At 53.9% G+C, this 20,677-nt stretch overlaps 1 protein-coding gene across 4 annotated transcripts in view; it reads right to left on the bottom strand.

Moving 5' to 3' along the window:
- The window catches only part of SPATA20 (spermatogenesis associated 20), a 37,492-nt gene extending 25,791 nt beyond the window's left edge, over positions 1-11,701 (bottom strand). The window contains exons 1-11 of one of the 4 annotated variants that reach the window (XM_050920500.1): positions 11,599-11,683; positions 9,726-9,850; positions 7,974-8,111; positions 7,433-7,497; positions 6,431-6,585; positions 6,129-6,272; positions 5,448-5,649; positions 5,219-5,349; positions 4,968-5,072; positions 1,824-1,898; positions 214-426 (exon numbers count right to left, since the gene is read on the bottom strand). In XM_050920500.1, the coding sequence (XP_050776457.1) occupies positions 214-426; positions 1,824-1,898; positions 4,968-5,072; positions 5,219-5,349; positions 5,448-5,649; positions 6,129-6,272; positions 6,431-6,585; positions 7,433-7,497; positions 7,974-8,083 (1,200 nt within the window). In that variant the 5' untranslated portion in view covers positions 8,084-8,111; positions 9,726-9,850; positions 11,599-11,683. Of the gene's footprint in view, positions 1-213; positions 427-1,823; positions 1,899-4,967; positions 5,073-5,218; positions 5,350-5,447; positions 5,650-6,128; positions 6,273-6,430; positions 6,599-7,432; positions 7,498-7,973; positions 8,112-9,725; positions 9,851-9,891; positions 9,980-11,598 lie in introns of those variants that run through there. The other 3 variants (XM_050920499.1, XM_050920498.1, XM_050920501.1) reach the window with 3 other exon arrangements.
- Between the last annotated feature and the right edge of the window lie 8,976 nt (positions 11,702-20,677).

Here is a 20,677-nt window from a genome sequence, read left to right as displayed (position 1 = left end):
AGTACCCCCAGTTGCCACGTATCATCCCCTCCCAGTCTGGCTAACTGCCGATATCTCCATACACCTTCCCAGAATCCCCCTGCAATACCGTTACTTTGGAATCCTTCTCGCTTCACTATGCCTGTCCGCACAGTTCAGAGGCCAGTGTCCCCTGTGTCCCCTCCCCTCCTCCATTTCCCTCCCCATAGCCTTAGGCCCCCTCTCTCAGCTCACCTTCGCTGGGCTCACGTTCCCACCTTCCTTCACCCCATAGTGATGCATGAACACATCTGCCAGAGTCTTCCTCTCTGAAGCCCCCTCCACAGGCTCTGGAAGGAGGCGCCGTATTTCCTCTGCCGTCCACACGCAGAACGCCCCCTCCCGCTTCTCTTTGGACTTGGCTGTCGGATAGGAGTCTGCATCCTCTGCACTGTAGAATCCTCCAGCCTGAAACAAGCAGCAGCACCATTAACACAAACACGCCGGCTGGTAAGAGCTGCCACCCCCTCACCACACATGCGTTAGCGATGTACAATCAAGCCTCTGTAACTGATCACCCTGGCCAACGGGTGGCGTTGCAGTGAACAGGGCAGAGGGGTCTACTTTGGACACAGAGAAATTTCCACCCCAGCCAGCAGAAGGCGCTGCAGGGAACAGGGCAGAAGGGGATACTCCAGGTGCAGCTTACTGATATATCAGTATGGTCTGGGGATGCAAGAGATCTGGGTTCAGTTCATGTCTCAGCTTCTTGTCTGACCGTGGGCAAATCCCTAAATCTCCTCGTGCCTCTGTTCCCCCTCCATAAAATGGGGATGGCACTTCCCTCCCTACCAGGGTGTTGTGAGGCTAAAATCCATTACTGATTGTGAGGCGCTCAGGTAGGACAGTCGTGAGGACCATGGAAATACCTAGATAGGTCAGTGTGACGAACTAGGAATGTTCTTAATGTTTGCTCTGAATACTGTGTTGGTGCCTCAGTGTCCCCATGGCAGTTCTTAAGTATCTGGCAGAGCAAAGGGACAGTGCACCTAAATGCCTGACCCTCTGTCTCCTAGCAACTGATGGCCTGGGCCCCTCCTCTGCAAAGGTGCCAGCTGAAAGTGTTGGAGACAAAGGGATCAGGTGACCTCCTGGCCCGGGAAAGGGGCTGAGCAGAGAGGAGGGGCTGGGAGGGGTTGTTAGTCTGGAGCTGGCTGGGGGCAGACGTGGGGGTCTGGCTCACTGACCCCCAGAATGGACCCAGCCGAGGGGTCCGGGTCTCTGTACCTACAAGCTCTGTTTTAGACCCTGTTCCTGTCATTGAATAAACCTCTGTTTTACTGGCTGGCTAAGAGTCACGTCTGACTGCAAAGTGGGGGTGCAGGACCCGGTGGCTTCCCCAGGACCCCACTGGGGCAGGCTCGCTGTGGGAAGCGCATGGAGGGGCAGAGGATGCTGAATGCTCCAAGGAGAGACCCAGAAGGTGAAGACGTGTGAGCTTCTTGCCCTGAACAAGTCTGCTCCAAGGGAGAGGAGGCTCCCCAAAGTCCTGCCTGGCTTGGTGGGGAGCAGTTCCAGAGCATCGCCCAGGAACTCCGTGACAGTCAGGCATAGACCTCTCTCTGTCCCAGGCAGAGAGAAGCGCCGCAGGGAACAAGACAGAAGGAGACAGAACTGGCATAGACCAGTCTGTTGCAGCCAGCAGAGGTGGGGATACACAGGCACGAAGGAGCCTGGGCACCGGGAGCAGAGCGGGTTGCCCTCGTGCCAGTGACTTTGATCGCTGGCGAAGCACAGGAGCCGCTGGACGTGATGGCAGCAATGAGGCAAGTGATTCCCGCACCCGTGCGAAGGTGCTGACTTACCCTGTCGCTCAGATCTCGGGAGACGTAGAGCAGAACGTCTGCAGCAACATCTGCAAAGAAGTCATCGCCAGAAATCTGTTAAAGACACAACAAGGATTCCATTCCAGTGATAACAAAGGGAGGAACAGCGACGCTAACAAGATCGAGCAGGGGCTCCTACTTTAAAGGCTCATGCAGGGAAACAGCAGATCTGTTGGTTCAAGGATTGCACACCCAGGACTGGATTGGAGGGTCGCCGTCACACCAGGGAAATTTGCTGGTTTCTGTGAGTTACCCGAGATCTACACCAGGGTTGCTGAGAGCAGATGTCCTTTGGACGCTTACACAAAGTCAAGCTCAGAACGTCCCACCCAAAGCTCCACTCTTGCTTGTGTTTGAAACCTTGGCAGCAAAACCCTTTGGAGGCTAGCAGGGTGAGGCAGGAATCCCCATCTGGCCAGAGACCGGCAGAGCATGGCCAGAGTCCCCGGCTTCAGACAAGCTGAATTTCCTGGGATGATCTCAAGACAATAGATAGGCCAGTAATTTCATTTGCCTCCACCGCAGGTGACAGGTAACAAGGGTCCTCAGATCCATCATACTTGGGTCCTACACTTAGAACCCGTATTGCTCTGGTGAGGCCATGCACAGCCTCTCTCCTGCTGATTCACACCCGCTGCTCTGGGAAGCAGGATCCCCATGCTGGGGGAGTCGAGCTCCCAGTGGGGTCTGTGTCCACCCTCTGCCCTGTCCCTGTGGGAAGGCGTCTCCACGGATGCTCAGCTGAGGGATCTTCCCACCTGTGCCGTGCTTTTGGCTGATGGCTCACAGGTTCGATAGCTTTCCTCTTCCCCCTCTGCGTAACAGGGAGGGGAACCTCAACCTGCAGGCAGCTCGTGAAGCCAAGCTAATGCCAGCACTTTCCTCTGGGCTCCTCACTCCAGGCAGGTTGGGGGCATAAGGAATGCAGGGGCATCCTTCATGCCTGCAGCCCAAATGCATGACTCCGATGCTCCTGAGACTTTCCTGCCCCGTGCTCCTGGCAGAGGAGTTGGAGCACAAGGGGGTCCTTCCTAGGTCACATCCCAAACATGAAGTTTCCCATCCCATCTGCAGCTCTCTGCCCCCTCCCAACCCCTGTACAGTTCTCCGGCTCTCTGAGACCAGGGGTTCACACCTCTCCCACACGCTCCCCTCCCCAACCTGTCAGCAGAGAGAAGGAAGAGGATGGCGTTACTGAGCCAGAGAAAGGGTTAAAACCAAGGAAAGAGTGTTGAGATGGGACAGAGAGCCACTGGGGGGCTGGTGCAGGGAACTTGACACACGTGAGAAGATGCTGAGACACCCATGTATAAGACACCTGCTGTAACTCCAGTTCACTGACTGCTGGTTAACCCGAGGTGGCTAACAGCTGTGTACATCCTGATCTACAGACTCCCCCAGCGTGCATCAACAACCCATGCTTGTGCCCTGGGACACACACTGGTGGAGAGTCTAAGTGAGCGTTTCCGAAGGCGTTCGCTAATGGTAGTTCAGAGGGAACCGATTAACTCTCAAACAGTGTTGAGACATGTGGGGAGGGTGGAGGGACCCTGACACACAGGGGTGGAGTAGTTACTCTGAAGTATTCTGTATTCAGAGCTTCTGTATCTGAAACTGCTGCCAGATTCCCTCGGCCTGTCTTTGGTGGGAAAGGGCTGAGGATGGGCAAAGGGCTCAGGCTGGCTGGGAGGACCCAGTTCTTCCCATCTGCTCTCCGCTCAGCGGTCTGTGGGGAACGAGTCCGTGGTTCCTGGGAGAGATGCTAGCAGATCAATATTTCCATCACAACAATATCCGTTGCTGACCATGTCCAGTGAGGGCTGGGGCATGTTGGCAGGGCTGCACGGGGGAGGGGTGTGCTGCCCTTGCCGGTGCTGTACCAGTGCTGGGGACGGGACGCCAACTAGCTGCCAATTTGACACAAGTGCTGCTCTTGCTCTGCAACATGCTGGGATTCTCCAGAGCCACAAGGAGCAGGGATCCCAAATGTCATTGAAATGATCTGGCACCTAACTGCCTTCGGCGTCTGTCAACAGCCTGGCCCAGAGCTCCCTCTCATCCTGCCAATGCTTGTGCAGCAGCTTCTGTGCCTGGCTGGCACAAAGCTCAGACAGACTTCCCCTCAGTGCTATGGACAGGGACCGCCAGAGGGTCGGGTGGAGTTTTTGACTGGAGCCAGTTGTCCTGGGGATAAAGTAGAGGTCTGGGGGGCTAGTCCTGGCTCTGTCACTGACTTGATGTGTGACCTTGGCCAAGTCACTTCACCTTGTTGTGCCTTAGCTACCCCACCTGTAAAATGGGCCAGTGCTACTTCCTCACCCCCCCTCCCCCGCTTTGTAAAGCTCTAAGAGGCCCCTGAGTGTGGCATTCACAAAGTCACAGCGTTACTCTAACCAGGTAGGGTTAGGTAGCTCAGGGGCTAAGCCTGGGATCTCAGTGGGGACACAGCGAATGGAGCTGGGGAAGAGGATGTTGGCAGAGCCTGCCAGGAGGGGGAGGGTGGTGGGTATGTCCCAAGATGCTGGGAAGACGTTGCCTGCTGGCTTGGTTGGAATTCCCTCTGCCTCAGGCAGCCCGTGTCACCAGGCTTTGCTCTGGCAAGCCAGCTCTTGTTCTCCTTTCCCTGCGGAAATCCCCAGCCTGGATAATGCCATGTAAATCCAACTGCTCAGCAATGTTCTCTCCTTGCCGCCCGAGGCTCTCCTATCAGCTCTCATCACGCTCCTGTGGAACTAAACAGCCGGTTAGTGCCAGGGGAGCATCTCACCAGGGAGTCCCGGCTGCACTGCTGCTGCTCCCCATCACCACCGACATTTTGTCAGGGACAAGCCTATCAGCAGCCCCTTTCCATCCCAGCCTCCCCTCACCTGAGCAGGAGTCTTGGGACGGGACACGGAACCGGGCTGAGGCTATCCGTGAGTATGGTATCTGTCTCTCTCTCGGCACCAGAGGACAGCTGGCAAGTTTTCCAGTCCTCCCCACACCAAGCACACTCTGCAGTCTAGACTGTCCGAAATGAGCGGCTTCTTGCTGAGATCAGACCTCTGCTCAGGGGCCAATTCTTCTGAGTCTTGATTCAGAGCTTTAAGTTATCACCAGAGCCAAGAGTTAAAGTGGGCCTACCTGAAACGCCCTGGCATAGGCCACGGCTAGCTGCCCCTGATCATACAGCATCTTCTCAAAGTGAGGAACGTGCCATCTCTGGTCGGTGGAATAGCGGTGGAATCCCTGCAGAGACAGAAACAGTACACGTGCACACAGGTTGCCCCTGGTCAGCAATGCGATTATACCTCCAGGGTTTTCCTTCATGCTACCCAAACAAGATGCCTCCAAGAGCCATCACTCCAGGCCATCTAACACCCAGCCCCCGTTACCTGAGCAATGTGATCATGAATCCCACCATAGGCCATCATCTTGAGAGTGTGCAGCGCCATCTGCAAGGCCCGTGCACCATCAGGGGATGCCCGGTGTAGGGCCCAGTATGTGAACAGGAAATTTAAATTGACTGCAATACAATAACAAAGCCGCGCACCTGAGGTCAGTTCCATGCCCTGCGCTGCTCCCTTCTGCTGCGATGGCTCAGTTAGGAGACAATGGACTGACCTGGCGTGGGGAACTTTGGAAACTCTGAAAAGCCGCCATATTCCTCATCATACGATTCAGACAGCTGCTGGAAACACCTGGCCATCACCTCTGGAAAAGGTGGGGGTGAATCTTCCCCTTTGATGCTGATCTCAGCCCTGGCCAGCAGCGCTGACATAATCCTCTGGCTATTCTCCAAAAGGGCATTTTTGTTCCGCTTCCACTAGGAGGGAGACCATGAAAGAGCCGGAAGGTCAGTCTTGCCCCATCAGCAGTTCATGGCCTTTGTCCCCTCTTGATGAGGTTCCCTGTGTTATTCAAATCCAGATTCTGTCTTCAGGCCCCAGTCCAGGTCTTTGGTCCAGCACCCAATGATTCCTCTCCCCAGATAAATTCTAATCAATCTCTAACCCATCCAGAGCTCTGTGCCTCTCCCCTATGCAGAGTCCATCAGCCGGTGTTTTTTCTCACTAACTGGCCCCTCTCTTTTCCCCACATCCAGTTTGCTTGTCCCCCAAACACACATGTCCCCACTATACCAACCCCAAATCCCAATTTTCCACATCAACCCTCCAAATCAAACAATAAGTGCTAATAGCAAAAGCTAGTCCACTTCCCTGTCCCAGGTTTCTGTGCTGTATTTTTCTGATGAGGACCCAAAAACCTACCACAAAATCTCAGGTCACAAAAATGTATATATACCTGATCGGCAATTCGGAGCAGCACCGTTCGAAAGCCGACTTGGTAAATTCCATCTTCGGGAGGGAAATACGTCCCACCTATGAAGGGTTTGAGGTCAGGAGTAAGCCACACACTCATTGGCCAGCCTCCTCCACTGCTGGTAGCCTACAAGAAAAACCATGGATAAGTAATCATCTCTCGGCCATCGCTTGGTATCACAATGTGTGTGTCTAACCCAGGGATGGTGGAGAGGTTCTTTCCACACCTCTTGTCATGCATTTCCTCTTTCTTCTCATTGTTCCATGTCAGACCCACCTCCTCACCTGCACAAAGGTCATATAAACTTTATCCACATCTGGCCTCTCCTCACGATCCACTTTTATGCACACAAAGTTGTCGTTCAGAATCTTGCCGATCTCTTTGTTCTTGAAGGACTCCTGCTCCATCACGTGGCACCAGTGGCAGGTGGAATAGCCGACTGAAAACAAACACTGTCAATTAAAGAAAGGTTCCAAGCTGATTACTGGGACAAATGTCCTACTAATGAAATCTATTCACTGTGGAATACTCTCCCAAGGGGATCCCCATTCAATGGGACAGTTACAAATCGGACTGGAGAGTAAACTGCAGAGAATGAGTCTGCACTGGGGAATGCAGGTTAGGTCACTCTGTCATTTCCATTTCTAACCCCTAGGATTTTGCCCCATAGGCTCTTGTAAACAAGAAGGAGCCCATTGGATAATAACATAAGAACGGCCATACTGGATCACATCAAAGGTCCATCTTGCCCAGTAGCCTGTCTTCCAACAGTGGCCAATGCCCGGTGCTTCAGAGGGAATGAACAGAACAGGTAATCATCAAGTGATCCGTCCCCTGTCGCCCATTCCCAGCTTCTGGCAAACAGAGACTAGGGACACTTCAGAGCACGCTTTTGCCCAGCTTAAACTAGTGTCCATTTAAGGACTAGTCTGCATGTGGGAATTAACCAGAATTGATCATGCTTAATCCATTTTGGAGGTGGATTAAGCAAAACCTGAAAACAGCACTCTTGTTCTGGATTAAGTGTATCCACACAAAAAGGTATTCAGGAATAGCTACAGTTATTTAAATTCAGATCCTATCTTATTCTGGAATAACTTCTGTGTAGATAAACCCTAAAACTATCTGATCCTCACATTCTGATACCTAGTACAAGGTTATCAGACAATCTTCTCGGAGAATCTCCAGTGCCATTCACACACCAGCCTAAGACAAAGACACTTGGCCTATGGTGTAATTTACATAACCCTGCATGGGAAAACTCAGAGCATTTGCCCTTGGGTTACCTGACAGAAATATCAGCTTGTTTTCTTTCTTTGCTTTATCAAAGGCTTCCTGGCCCCATGGGTACCTGGGAGAAAAGAAAGAAAGGGGCTTCTGCCATGAGCGCTGCTGGGTTTTATAATGATACCTTTTACGCTGGCTGAGAACCTGTTATAAGATGGGAGGCAATCAGTGTGCTTGTTGTGGATAATCAAATCCTATTCCGGGCTCTGGCCTGTAGCACATGGTCACCTCCTGCCCCACAAGATTATCACAAATCTGAGCATGCACGACATGAAGGGAAGAACTCCATAGCCTCAGGGTGACACACACAATTCCACAGCATCAGGGTGATACCCAGTCCCCACCCCACACGCACCTAAAAGTCTCTAATAGAAAACTCTGGCTATACATTTAAGCCAGTGGTGGGCAACCTGCGGCCTGCAAGCCATAGGGTACCCACCACTGATTTAAGCTGTGCTGCCATCCATCCCAGATCCCACGCACCCTACCCAGCTTCACTGCTGGCAAAATGAAATGGGAGAGGGGAAGGCTCTCTCTCACCAGTCCACCGGATTGTGGGCATGCTGGAGGAGGTAGGGAGACTTCTCGTTAATCAGACGGTTGGTGTAACGATGGATGCTAGATCGGCTGCTTTTCCCTCCTGTGGCCATGGCTGGGCCCCCTCTCAGAAACACAGTCCTGTGACAAGGAACACAAAGGTTTGTTAGCATCACTCATCCCCGCAGTCGAGTAAGATACCAAAGTCCCAAGAACTGCTAAGGACTGGATCAGCATATGGCCCAGACTTCTTGAGGTCCCTGTACATGCCCGGAGTGATCCCCGGTGGGCTGGCTGCGGCAGCGTGGTCAGTCTGTATCTGTGAATGCTGCCGGTTCCTCATTGCAAACCCCAGGCTGGAATCATGAGCTGTGACACTAACCTCTTGGGTTACTGCAGGGGTCTGGGTGGAGGTGACTTAGGCCCCGCCAGCACAAAGCTAGCTCAAGAACGCCCCCAGTGGGCAGGGGAAGGAGTGTTAATGCTGCCATTGTGATGCGGGAGCTGTGTCATAGCCTAGCTGAGAGCGGCTCCTACAGCCCAGGTGCACAGCTGCAGCAGGGGAGGGCTGTGTCCTCTCCCTCCAGCCAAATACCAGCTCCTTAGCCATACCCAAGAAGGCTCCCTGCTCAGCATACACATGGCTCTTCTCCCTGCAGCCCCCAGCCCGATAGGTTGCTGCTCCTTTGAGCACACTCCAAAACGCTTCCTTTTCTGTCCAACACAGACCATCCACCTATATAAAGCTCATAACTGCCACCTCATTCTGCCGCAGGTACCTGTACTCATTCCCACAGTATGTGAGTGCCTCACAACCAGGGCCGGTGCAAGGATGTTTCACGCCCTAGGCGAAACTTCCACCTTGCGCCCTTCCCCCCGCACCCCTGCCCTGAGGCGCCCTCCTCCCCGCGGCAGCTCCCTCCCTCCACCCTGAGGTGCCCTCCCCACGGCAGTGCCCCTCCTCCACCCTGAGGTGCCCCCCCTGCAGCAGGGAGAAGTGAAGCAGCTCACTCCTGCCAATCAGCTTAGGTGCCGCAAGCCTGGGAGGCGAGAGAAGTGAAGCAGCGACACAGTGCTCGGGGTGGAGACAGAGCAGGGGTGAGCTGGGGCGGGAAGTTCCCCTGCGTGCCACCCCCCACCCTTACTTGCTGCAGGCGGCCCTCCCCGCCCTCCCCTGCCCCAGTTCCCTCCGCCAAAATGCTGGCAGTGACCAAGGAGGCTGAAGATCCGGCCGCAGCGGTCGCGGCCGAAGAAAATGGCTCCCCCCTAAATCCTAGTGCCCTAGGCGACCGCTCACAACATCCCTGCGAGATAGGGAACAGTTATCTTCCCCACTCTTCCAGCTGGGGAACCAAGGCACAGAGACTCACTCCAAGTTACACACAGTGGGGTAGGCAACTGAATCCAAGTCATAGAATCATAGAATATTAGGGTTGGAAGGGACCTCAGGAGGTCATCTAGTCCAACCCCCTGCTCAAAGCAGGACCAATCCCCAGATTTTTACCCCAGTTCCCCAGCTGGCCCCCCTCAAGGACTGAACTCCCAACCCTGGGTTTAGCACGCCAATGCTCAAACCACTGAGCTATCCCTGGAGTCTCCAAAGTCTCCAGCCAATGTCCCAACCTGGACCACACACACAACCTCCTAGCACCCCAAGAAAACTCAGCCCTCAGGATCCTCTGTGCGTACCCCCCCTCCCAAAAAAATCTCTCCTTTTACCTCCTAACTGTTCTCATAGACCTTAAAAGGCCTCACCGCCACAGCCTTGACTCACTCCACAAGGAGACCAGAAACAGGGACCTTACATTTACACAGCTACAAAATGTGCCAGGTGCTCCTCACACTGATCCAGAGACAAGATCCTCCTCTGAGTTCCCAGCCTAAATAGGCAGAAGCCAACAAAAGATAGGAAGTAACATACACAAGTAATTCAGTGAGCTGGGTGGGGTCACCTTGTCTCTTGGGTCCCACACTTTTTGTGAGGCTCATCTTTTCTCACTCAATCTTGTCATCAAGGAGACCAAGGACCTGGTGGGCCTTGTGAATGGAGTAACTCCTAAAATGGGACATGAAGGAGGAGGAGAGGATGGAGACAGGGTGGAGCAGGTCCAGAAGGGGGTTCCAGGTGTAAGGAGGGGTGTGGGAGACAGAGCAAAGACAAAAGCAAGAGAAGGGAATGAAGGGGAAGGTTAACTACAAAGCTTAGGCCAAGAGAAGACAGATAGGTAGAGTAGACACTTATATGGGGGATTAGTATCAAGTGATCTTGACATTACACAGCTTCTGGGATCAGCTCCAAAGACTGCAACCCACAAATAATCAATGCTGCACCAGGCAGATGTACAGGCATCAGCACGGCATCGAACATCCTAACAGTGAGGAATGGGGCTCAGATTCAGAGACAGGCAAATGAGGCAGCTGATCTCTCCCTGGTCATTACCAATCTGAACAGAGATCAGTGGCAGGCTGAACAAACACATAACCCCCAGGAGCAAAACTGGGTCAGATCTAGCTGTAGAGAACACTTACTCTCATACTGCGATGAAGGGAACATCTCAGTCCTAGGGGTGTCTAAGGGGAATAGGGCTATACTGGGGCTGGTGATTTTTCTTGACTGGCAGTAGGACAGATAGGGAACCTTACTGTAACCTTGTATAACCTCCACCCATTCAGTTTTTTGAATCCCCCAATTGTCTCTTGTCATGCACTCAAGTGTAGTGTTTAGCACAACAGGCCTCCTAGGGGCTGCCAGATTCAGAATACAAAACCATGCCTCATAATAACAGCAGCAGGCAGGACAACACTCTTGGGTGTGGCAGAAATTCTCTCTGGGCTAGACTAGGGGGAGCAAAAGGATCATAAACTGTCAGCGCCAGGGACAGGAGCGGTGCCAGGGTTTTTGGCGCCTTAGGTGCAGGGCCGGCTCACCGGTCCCACTGCTCTGGCGTGTCTGCGGATGCTCCACCGGAGCCGTGGGACCAGCGGACCCTCCGCAGGCACGCCTGCAGGAGGTCCACCGGAGCTGCCTGCCGCCCTTCCAAATCCTGGTGCCCTAGGCGACCACCTACGTCGCCTAAATGGAAGCGCTGGCCCTGGCCAGGGACAGACAGAGGAGAATGCCGGGCTGGACAGATGACTGCCCCCCCAACGGATCAGTACCAATGACAGACAAGGGGCTTCTCCGCCTGGGGCAGACAACATCTCCCTTGGATCAGTATCCTAGACAGAGAGGGGGTCAGACAGAACCACCCAAGGGTCAGTAGCAGCAGCAACCCAGGGTGCTCCCACCAAAACACAGAGCCACACTTTCTCCCCCGCCTTTCTCCGGGGCTGGATCAAAGACAAGCCAGGGCATCTCCCTGGGTCAGAGAACCACACGCCCCCTTGGGACGGCGCCAGACCGGGGGGCGGAGGGGGGCGGGTCCTATTGGGTCAGACAGAGCAGCCTCCCTCCCCCAATCCTGTGGGGGGGCAGGGGGCTCCCCCTGGGGCTGACAGCACCCCCCCCTTTGGATCAGTCCCGGGAGGGCTGCTCCCCGCGGGGCTGTGACATGTCAGCAGTTCCCGGACCGGGCCCAAGGCCTGGCCCGGCTCCGTCCGGGCTGTTCCCTGGGCTCGGCCCCGGTACCTGCGAGTCCAGGCGGCTCGGTTCGCTCCGGCCCGGCGGGACAGCAGGCAGCAGCGGCGGAGCAGGGGGGCGGAGAGCATGGCCGCCGCCAGCGACTCGCTCCCGGGCTCGGGCTCGGGCTCGGGCTGCGGGGAGGAGGGGAGGCCGGCAGGGGGCGGCAGCGGCTGCCCAGGACCAGGAGCGGCCGGACAGCCCCGGGCCCACGGGGCGGGACATGGGCTCTGCGCCGGGGGGAGGAGCCGGGCTGCGGCTAAGGGATCCGCCTGCCTGCACTCCGGGGGCGGCCCTGCTCAGGCTTGGGGGTGACTGGGGCTGAGTCCCCAGGGTGGGGCTGACCCGGACTCAGGTTCTGGGGGTGACCCTGGTTCTGAGTCCCCAGGACGGGGGTGACCCTGGCTCAGGCTCTGGGGGTGGCTCTGGGCTGAATCCCCAGGACAGAGGTGATCCTGGATCGGGGGGTGGCCCTGGCTCTGAGTCCCCAGGACAGGGGTGACCCTGGCTCAGGCTTGGGGGGTGGCCCTGGCTCTGAGTCCCCAGGACAGGGGTGACCCTGGCTCAGGCTTGGGGGGTGGCCCTGGTTCTGAGTCCCCAGGACGGGGCTGACCCTGGATCAGGCTTGGGGGGTGACTGGGGCTGAGTTCCCAGGTTGGGGGTGACCCTGGCTGAAATTCTGGGGGTGACTCTGGGCTGAATCCCCAGGACAGGAGTGATCCTGGATCTGGGGGTGGCCCTGGCTCTGAGTCCGCAGGAAAGGGGTGACCCTAGCTCAGGTTCTGGGGGTGACCCTGGTTCTCAGTCCACAGGACAGGGGTGACCCTGGCTCAGGTTCCGGGGGTGACCCTGGTTCTGAGTCCCCAGGACAGGGCTGACCCTGGCTCAGGCTTGGGGGTGACTGGGGCTGAGACCCCAGGACGGGAGTGACCCTGGCTCTGAGTCCCCAGAACGGGGGTGACCCTGGCTCTGCGGATGACCCTGGCTCTGAGTCCCCAGGACAGGGATGACCCTGGCTCAGGCTCTGGGGGTGACTCGGGGCTGAATCCCCAGGTTGAGGGTGACCCTGGCTCTGGGGGTGACCCTGGCTCTGAGTCCCCAGGACAGGGCTAAGCCTGGCTCTGGGGATGATTGTTGGCTCTGGGTCTGAGTCCTGGGCCAAGGCAGCTCCAGGCCTGAATCCCATGGAACCCTGCTAGGCTTTGGGGTTTGTGGCCCTCTTTGCAGTCCTCTATTCAGGCTGGGCCAGGGTCCTCGCCTCTGCTCCCGGGAAGAGCCAGATGTCCCGTTACAGGACTACATGTCAACACCCCGTCTGTGAAACTGGTCTCTGCGTGAAATTAATAAGCACCAGGTTTAAAACAAACAAAAGGAAGTACTTCATGCAACACAAAGTAAACCTGTGGAACTCATTGCCAGGGGATGTTGTGAAGACAAAAGTATATTTGGGTTCAAAAAAGAATTAGATAAGTCCATGAAAGTTAAGTCCATCATAGGCTGATAGTCAAAGTGATACAACCCCATGCTCTGGGTGTCCCTAAACCTCTGACTGCTACAAGCTGGGACTGGGTGACAGGTGATGGATCAGTAGATAAATTACCCTGTTCTGTTCATTCCTTCTGAAGCATCTGACACCAGCCACTGTCAGAGGACAGGATATTAGACTAGATGGACCGTTGGTCTGACCCGATGTAGCCATTCTTAGGTCATCACTGCTGGAATACAAGGCACAGCAAAGCCTACACTGGATACCACTTCTGGGACATTAGGCATCAAATGAGGGAACGGTGATCATCCTGCACTGCACACACAGTCAAAGTCCCTGCCAGTATTGCCAACACCAGGCATTCAAAAAGCAATGAGTCACAGCTCCCCAAACCAGGAGATTGAAAGCAATAATAAAACTGGGGGCTCTTTATTCACCTTTGTGTAACTCCAGTGTAGTCTGTTCAGATGGAGAATAACCATTAACTCAACAGAGCTAAACACCAGGGATACATTTGTGCTGGAGCCTGCAGCGTCGTAGGATGTTTACTTTTAGAGTGAATATTCGAACCCTATCAGTTTATATTCACCCACACGGTACATTTTGACTGAAGAGAACAGAGTAGCCCTTGTCTATGTAATTTCTTCACTTTTCCTGTGGGCAGCGAACTCTAATGGATCTCTTGTGTGAGGCCTTCTGCCTTTGCTGTTTCCTTCCTTCGTGGAGCAACAGATTCTAGTTTTAGAGAACTGAGGTGGGGATTTTCAAAAGGACCTTAAGCCTTGGTGCTACTACAGCATCACCCCATGGTGTAGCTTGATTGTTCCTGGTAACTCAACTCCCAGTCACACACAAATTCCTCACCCATGCGCAGTAGTGCCAGTAACGTGACTAGGCCATCACAACTGGAGGTATGGGACAGCCCTCACAAGCTTGTCTTCACTCCAAAGTTAACTCCTGTTATAACTCAAGTGTTGCCCCTTAACTTGAGTCACTTTCACACACAGAAGCCCTTGAGGCAATGGTACCACTGCATTTGAGCTAAGTTGGCTGGGCTCATCGCGGGTATAGGCGAAAGCTGGAGCCAGCACCTACGTGTCAGCACTAATACAACCATTCTAGTGTGGTTGCTGACTAGCTCCATTAAAGTGCCACTAGTCCTCCAATGCCTTCCCACAATTCCCACCCCCACCTCACCCCATACGCAGAGAGGACAGATGACTTGTCCCACAGTTTACTGGAAAAGAAGCCACAGAGTGGCTCCGCTTTCCGCAGGCCAAGGAACTGTGGGCTCTGACCCCAGAAGTCTTAATGACTCACATGAGTGAGTGCAGCGCTAGCAGGGATATAATGTTAATTCAAAAGAACAAGTGTTAATTCATAAGAATGGTCATAATGGGTCAGACCAAAGGTCCATCTAGCCCAATATCCTGTCTTCCTACAGTGCCAGGTTCTTCAGAGGGAATGGAGAGAACAGATAATCATCAAGTGATACATCCCCCATCGTAGCATGGCTGCTTTCGCTCAAGTTCAGCTATCTCGACAGAAGTAACTTGAGTGTTGATAACTCAAGATAACTTGATATCAGTGGGAGTCGGGCATGTAGGTGCCTTTGAAAATCCCATGAGGTGCCTAGCTGCCTCTTTAGATGCCTAAATAGCTTTAAACAGCTGCCCCTTAACTTCTCTGATTCATTTATAAAATGGAGTCATGATGGTGACCCACCTTTGTGCAATGCTTTGAGATCTATGGATGAAAACCACTCAATAAATACTAAGTATTATTATTTATAAGTTCTTCATGATCCTGAAGGCCAGGGAGCAATGAGCAGTTTGACCTAGTCCCTCTTAGGTTTGGTATCCAGATCAGGATGCCCTGGAATCCAAGGTCTTTGGGGAAACCAATGGAGAACTATGTTCTTGTCTATGAGGTCACAGTACGGTCCAGGAGATGTATTTGCCTCCTCTGGATGCTCATAATGGACCACAACATGAATTATGCACCTGCAGAACAGCTCTCAACCATTTGCACTTACTCCTCACTTACAATAATTTGGTGTTTCACCCAGGGAAACAATGAGGATGTATTAATAAAATTCATCCAGGACGTGAGAGAGGACAATCTACCAGAAAGTAGAGTGCAGCAGCATAGAGCATTTCACACCCTACATCACATCACACGCCAGCTCTGCGTGGCTGGTTCCTCGTTGTTTGTAGTTCCACGCCGGATGGAGGCCCAGCACTCGCTTGTCATCACGCCTAGAAAAATAACAAGGCTTGATGGGTTTATTTTGCCTTTTTTCCCTGGCCAGCATCAGCTTTTCTGAACCAAGGAGGTTGCTCCACTCCAGGCTCCTTCTGCAGCTGCCTTACTATTCAATTAACTGCTCGGCATTGATCTGCTTTTAAGTGCCACTGGATAACCGACACACCTGCACTCCCCCTTGCCCAGCTCACACCAAAGAGAAGGACTTGGCCACATTAACCTTCCCCCTGCCTCTTGTTAGCTCTTGAACATTGATTTCCTATTTGTGCGGCAGTGGGGAGAAACAAGACGCCTGCGAAAGCACAATACTGTGCTTTTACTGGTGTTTATTAATGATACTGTGGGAGGCAAAGCACATTTTTGCTAAGAGGGTTGATTCAGTGCTGCAATGGATTGGCTTCCCTCCCCCAGGCGAGTCCATGTTTGTTTGCTGCAGGATGTGAAGAGAAGATGGTCTTAAATATTTGTTGTCATGAAGGTGTGAAACAAGTAGTGCTGCTTGGTAATTGCCAGATGAGTGATCATTCTCCCAAACCCCAGTGTCAGCGCCTTGGTGAGCTGATTTGAATTTCCAAATGCTTGGAGTCTGAAGGGTACAATGTAGCTGCAGCGCCCGGAACACAGGATGCCTGACTAAATTGATTACCTGCTAAACCCAGGTAGATTGTTCCTATTTTGTTCCTGCTGTGCCTTTTGGGGTGGGGAAGGAGGGGTGTTATGTAACGCACAGAAAAAGCTTTTGCAGCAAAATACGATCCACGTGCAAAGCAGATTTCAGGACTGCAAAGGCAGGCCCCTTTAAGAGCTGGAATATATGACATTTACTTCTTCCCAAGGGGATGGCTTTTTTTTTTTTCGCTTTATGTCTTGGCTAGATTGTTACTAAAAGATCAGCTATAACAACTTGTTGCACTGACTTCTTTTCTCTGAAGCTATGTCAGCTTTCCCCCTCACCCCTCCATCCTGACCCCTTAAGAGAGGAGACGTCAGGCTCTATGTTCATTCATGGTTAGCAGTTCACCACCGCTTGCTATGCTCTGCCCCCCTGCCATGGAGGGCCCATTCCAGCCTTGGGTAACAAGGGAGGTCAGGGTCTGTGTTGGTTCAACTCTGCCCTAGAAGAACCCTTTGTGCAGAGCCCCCTAGCCACCCCTGTGCCTAGGACACGGACATGCTGGCTGCTTCCAAGAGTCATGTGGACCCAGGGCAGGCAGGAAGCCTGCCTTAGCTCCAACCAGGAGCCACCTGAGGTAAGTGCCGCCTGGCTGAAGCCTGAACCCTGAACCTTCTCCCACACTCCAACCCCGTGCCCCAGGTTGGAAACCAATCCTGCACCCCAACTCCCTGCTCCAGCTCTGAGCACCTCTCACACCCTAACTCCCTCCCGGAACCCACACCCCATACCTCCTCCTGCAGCCCAACTCCCTGTCCCAGCATTGAGCCCCCTCCTACACCCCAAACCTCTCATCCCCAGCTCCACCTCAGAGCCTGCACCCACTTCTGCACCCCAACCCCCTGCCCTAGCTCTGAGCCCGCTCCCGCACTCCAAACCCCTCAGCTCCAGCCTGCAGCCCCGCACCTGCACTCCAAACCGCTCATCCCCAGCTCCACCCCAGAGCCTGCACCCCCTTCTGCACCCCAACCCCCTGCCCTACCCCTCAGCCCCCCTCCTGCACTCCAAACCCCTCCTCCCCAGCCCAGCCCCACCCCAGAGCCCGCACTCCCAGCCAGAGCCCTCACCTCCTCCTGCACCCCAACCCCCTGCCCTAGCCCAGAGCCTGCTCCCACACTCCAAACCCCTCAGCCAAAGCCTGCAGCTCCCTCCTGCACTCCAAACCCTTCATTCCCCAGCCCCATCCCAGAGCCTGCACCCCCTTCTGCACCCCAACCCCCTGCCCTAGCCCTGAGCCCGCTCCCGCACTCCAAACTCCTTAGCCTGCAGCCCCGCTCCTGCACTCCAAACCCCTCATCCCTGGCCCAGGCCCACCCCAGAGCCCGGACTCCCAGCAAGAGCCCTCATCTCCTCCTGCACCCCAACCCCCTGCCCCAGCCCAGCGCCCCAGCCCGCATCCTGAACCCCTCATTTCTGGCCCACCCCAGAGCCTGCACCCCCAGCTGGACCCCTCAGCCCCTTCCGCACCCCAACCCACTGCCCCAGCCCAGTGAAAGTGAATGAGGGTGGGGAAGAGCAAGTGATGGAGGGAGGGGGATGGAGTGAGTGGGGGCAGGGCCTCAGAGAAGGGGTGGGGCAGGGCAAGGGTGTTCGGTTTTGTGCAATTAGAAAGTTGGCAACCCTATAAGGTAACTATATTGAAAGTCTGCTTCATGGACTGGAAGTAAAAGTTAATCACCAGGGGATAATGTGTCTCAGTGGTAGCCCATTCAAGCAGGAGGGAGTTGTCTCCCTGCCCTAGTAAGCCACCAATGTAATACCAGGCACATTTGTCTAGCCTTGTTCCACCCCCAGACTTTCAATAAAAAACCATCAGAGACAACCGCAAACAATCTAAATCGCTTGGAGGTAAAAAAAAGGAACATTACAATAGATGGGGGATCACCCTGGTTCTGTATAAAGACAAAAGACTGTATCAGTATAACACAGGGTGGGGAAAGGCCTCTGGATCCATTCACTGAGCAGAGATGGCACGGGGCAGCATGCTCATGAAAAATCGGATACTCGTTCCCGGGAAGCCAGCTAGCCAGCCCTGTACCAGACTGAACTTTGAGGGGAAAGCCTAATTTATTAGCTAGGAAAGGTAACTGTTAGTAAGTGTAGACCCAGTTTGCGTTCAATGATTTTGTTTTGTATTGCAACCATTTATTTCCATCCGTCACGCTTGTTTCTAGGAGAATCACTATCCTTTCGCAAATAAACCTTCTTTTGTTTTATTGCAAGGGGTGTGTGTTGAGGGTGGGGGATGTTAAGGTAAAACTGGCTCACTGAGACACACTGCTCCTTTGGGGCAGGGGTGTGGGATTTCTGTGAGTAGCCAGTGGCAGGGAATAGCTATCTCAGGGACTCGGGGACTGGGCTGCAGGTATCGTTAACCTGCAAGGCAACTCAGGGCTGGCGTAACCCGTAGGAGAGTGGTCGAGGGGCTGACAGGCTTAGGGAGCGGACTCCCTCTGACTGGAGGCAGGGGGTGACAAGGTGACTCGGATCTGGGGACCCCATGAAATGTCACACACACAAGTGGGATCTGATTTCGTCTTGGGAGGAATATTGGGCTTTCCATCTAGATGACATTAAACAGCCCCTCATGCTACCCAGTCACTTTTGCCCCTCTAGCGCACTATCACTGCCTTCAAGATGGGGAGCCCAGTCTGGGCCTGCTTCCAGGCCATACATGGTGCCCTCTCTGGCTCAATGCCAAGGCCGCCTGGACAGACGGCTGTAGCTGAGACTGCCTGTGAGCTGACAGCTGTTAGCCATGTTTATTGTTCCATAGGAGTAGATGGAGTTGACGTGCCCACGTCCCCCATGCAGGCAAACAACAAACCATCTCCAAAGAGCTGCCAAGGGAACGTAGCTCGGCAAGACAGCGAATGGCAGAAATACACCCAGAGCGAAGCTAGAACTGAAATCCCCTGTCTGCTCCACGGGCAGAGGATCTGCAGGCCAGCAGTGAGCAGGATGCTCCTCGTAAGGACCTCGCAGAGGCCTGGCTCAGTCAGAAACAATTCTTGTCCTTTCAGAGCTCAAGGCAGCAAGTCCCTGGCTCATTCTTTTAAAGAGACAGTCTCCTTTGCTTTGACACTGGAACTTCTTAAATGCCTGCTCGACAAACTCATCCAGAAGGCCTGGCAAAAGATACCAAGTGGGGGCAAGCAGCAGCTGAGAGGTCAGGCAGACTGGGAGTAATGCCATGCTGGAGAGAGTTCCAGGGTGGGAGGAGGATGTTCACAACTGGAGGGGAGAAGCAGAAGGGCATTTCTCAGGAATGGAGAGTAGAAAGCCCACAGCACTGGTAAAAGAAAAGAGCAGCAGTGCAATTCTCATCCCTGCTCCAGACTCTATGTGCCTCTGCACTGGTATGCATGAGCCAGAAACAGCCTGCAAATGGCTGGGGGGAAATGTCCCTGGTACAGCCACTGTAAGCATCTCTACGCGCTGGTTCCCTTCCCAGGCCTGGTGCAGGGGATGGCCCAGGAACATGGGGTGTTGCCCATTGCACCAGGGAGTCTAGGCTGCAGCAGCCCAGGGCTGCCCAAGGTGATCCCTAACTGCTCTAATTTACACCAAGGACCATTTTGTCCCTTGTAGCAGGTCAGAATTGGGAGGGTGCAAAAGTGGCTGAAAGCCTCCTGGAGGCACAGCACAGACTCTCATCCCAGATATGGGGACCAAGATGCAGGAGTTCTGGGAGGAAACCAACATCTTGGTGACAGATACTTTATAAATCCATCCAGGCACATGCATGGCTCCCATCACCATAGTGTCAACGGGCCTGTTTCCACACTGCCCTGCCCTTCGTGTGGCATTTACACTAGCATGAAGTGGGTGAGAAATGCTGGCAAATCAGAACAACAGCATTGTAAACCCACTTGGCAATGGTGTAAATGATGACCCAAGGTGCAAGGCAAGTGTGAAGGCCACAGATAGGGCAGCTATCAAGATAGGGATGGGTCCGGATCCAGAGGCCAGGCATTGCTGTGACGAGTAGACAGTAAAAGACAGAAGGGGGAAGCAAAGCCTTCTTCAAACTTAGGAAGGGAAATAAAGGGTAAAGCCCAGACCAATTTTCCTTGGAAGTCAGAAGCCCCACACCGAAATACACTGGAATATTTTATTGTTTTATAGTCAGTTCATGTTTTCCTAAGTTCGGTTATAGCCACGAAGTCTCCATTACTGTACTGCTACTGCTGCCGCTTTAGAGAAGTGTTAAACGTATGCACTAAAGAGCTAACAATTGCATGGCAACTCCCTCTTCCTTGTCCGGTCACCCCTCCCTCTGCTGTGTTAGTGTCTCAGAGTCATCCCCTCCCTCTGCACCGGGGTCTAATGGAGTTGGCATGGAGTCCTCAAAGTAAGACACAGCTGGATATTAACCTCAAACTGTCCCCACCCTACAATCCCAGCTCATTAGCCCCTCCTCCCCCACTCCAATATATTTCCCACACAGCACAGCAGTCCTGGCAGGAGGGCTTTGACTGGCTGAAACTGGGTCCAGTAGCTGAAGCTATCCAGGCCAGCGTAGGTTGTCTCAGAAGGGTTTTGTCTCTTGCTGAGTTTAAGGGAGATGGGGTCAGGCTGTGAGGATCTGCACCAAGGTCAATGAACACATGGGGAACATCCACAAAGGATCAGCATTCCAGAGGTCAGCACCCCCTGGAGAA

The sequence above is a fragment of the Gopherus flavomarginatus genome, chromosome 12, assembly GCF_025201925.1.
Source record: "Gopherus flavomarginatus isolate rGopFla2 chromosome 12, rGopFla2.mat.asm, whole genome shotgun sequence".
In the NCBI taxonomy this organism is placed as follows: domain Eukaryota; kingdom Metazoa; phylum Chordata; order Testudines; family Testudinidae; genus Gopherus; species Gopherus flavomarginatus.
This window is presented reverse-complemented; position numbering and strand designations above follow the sequence as displayed.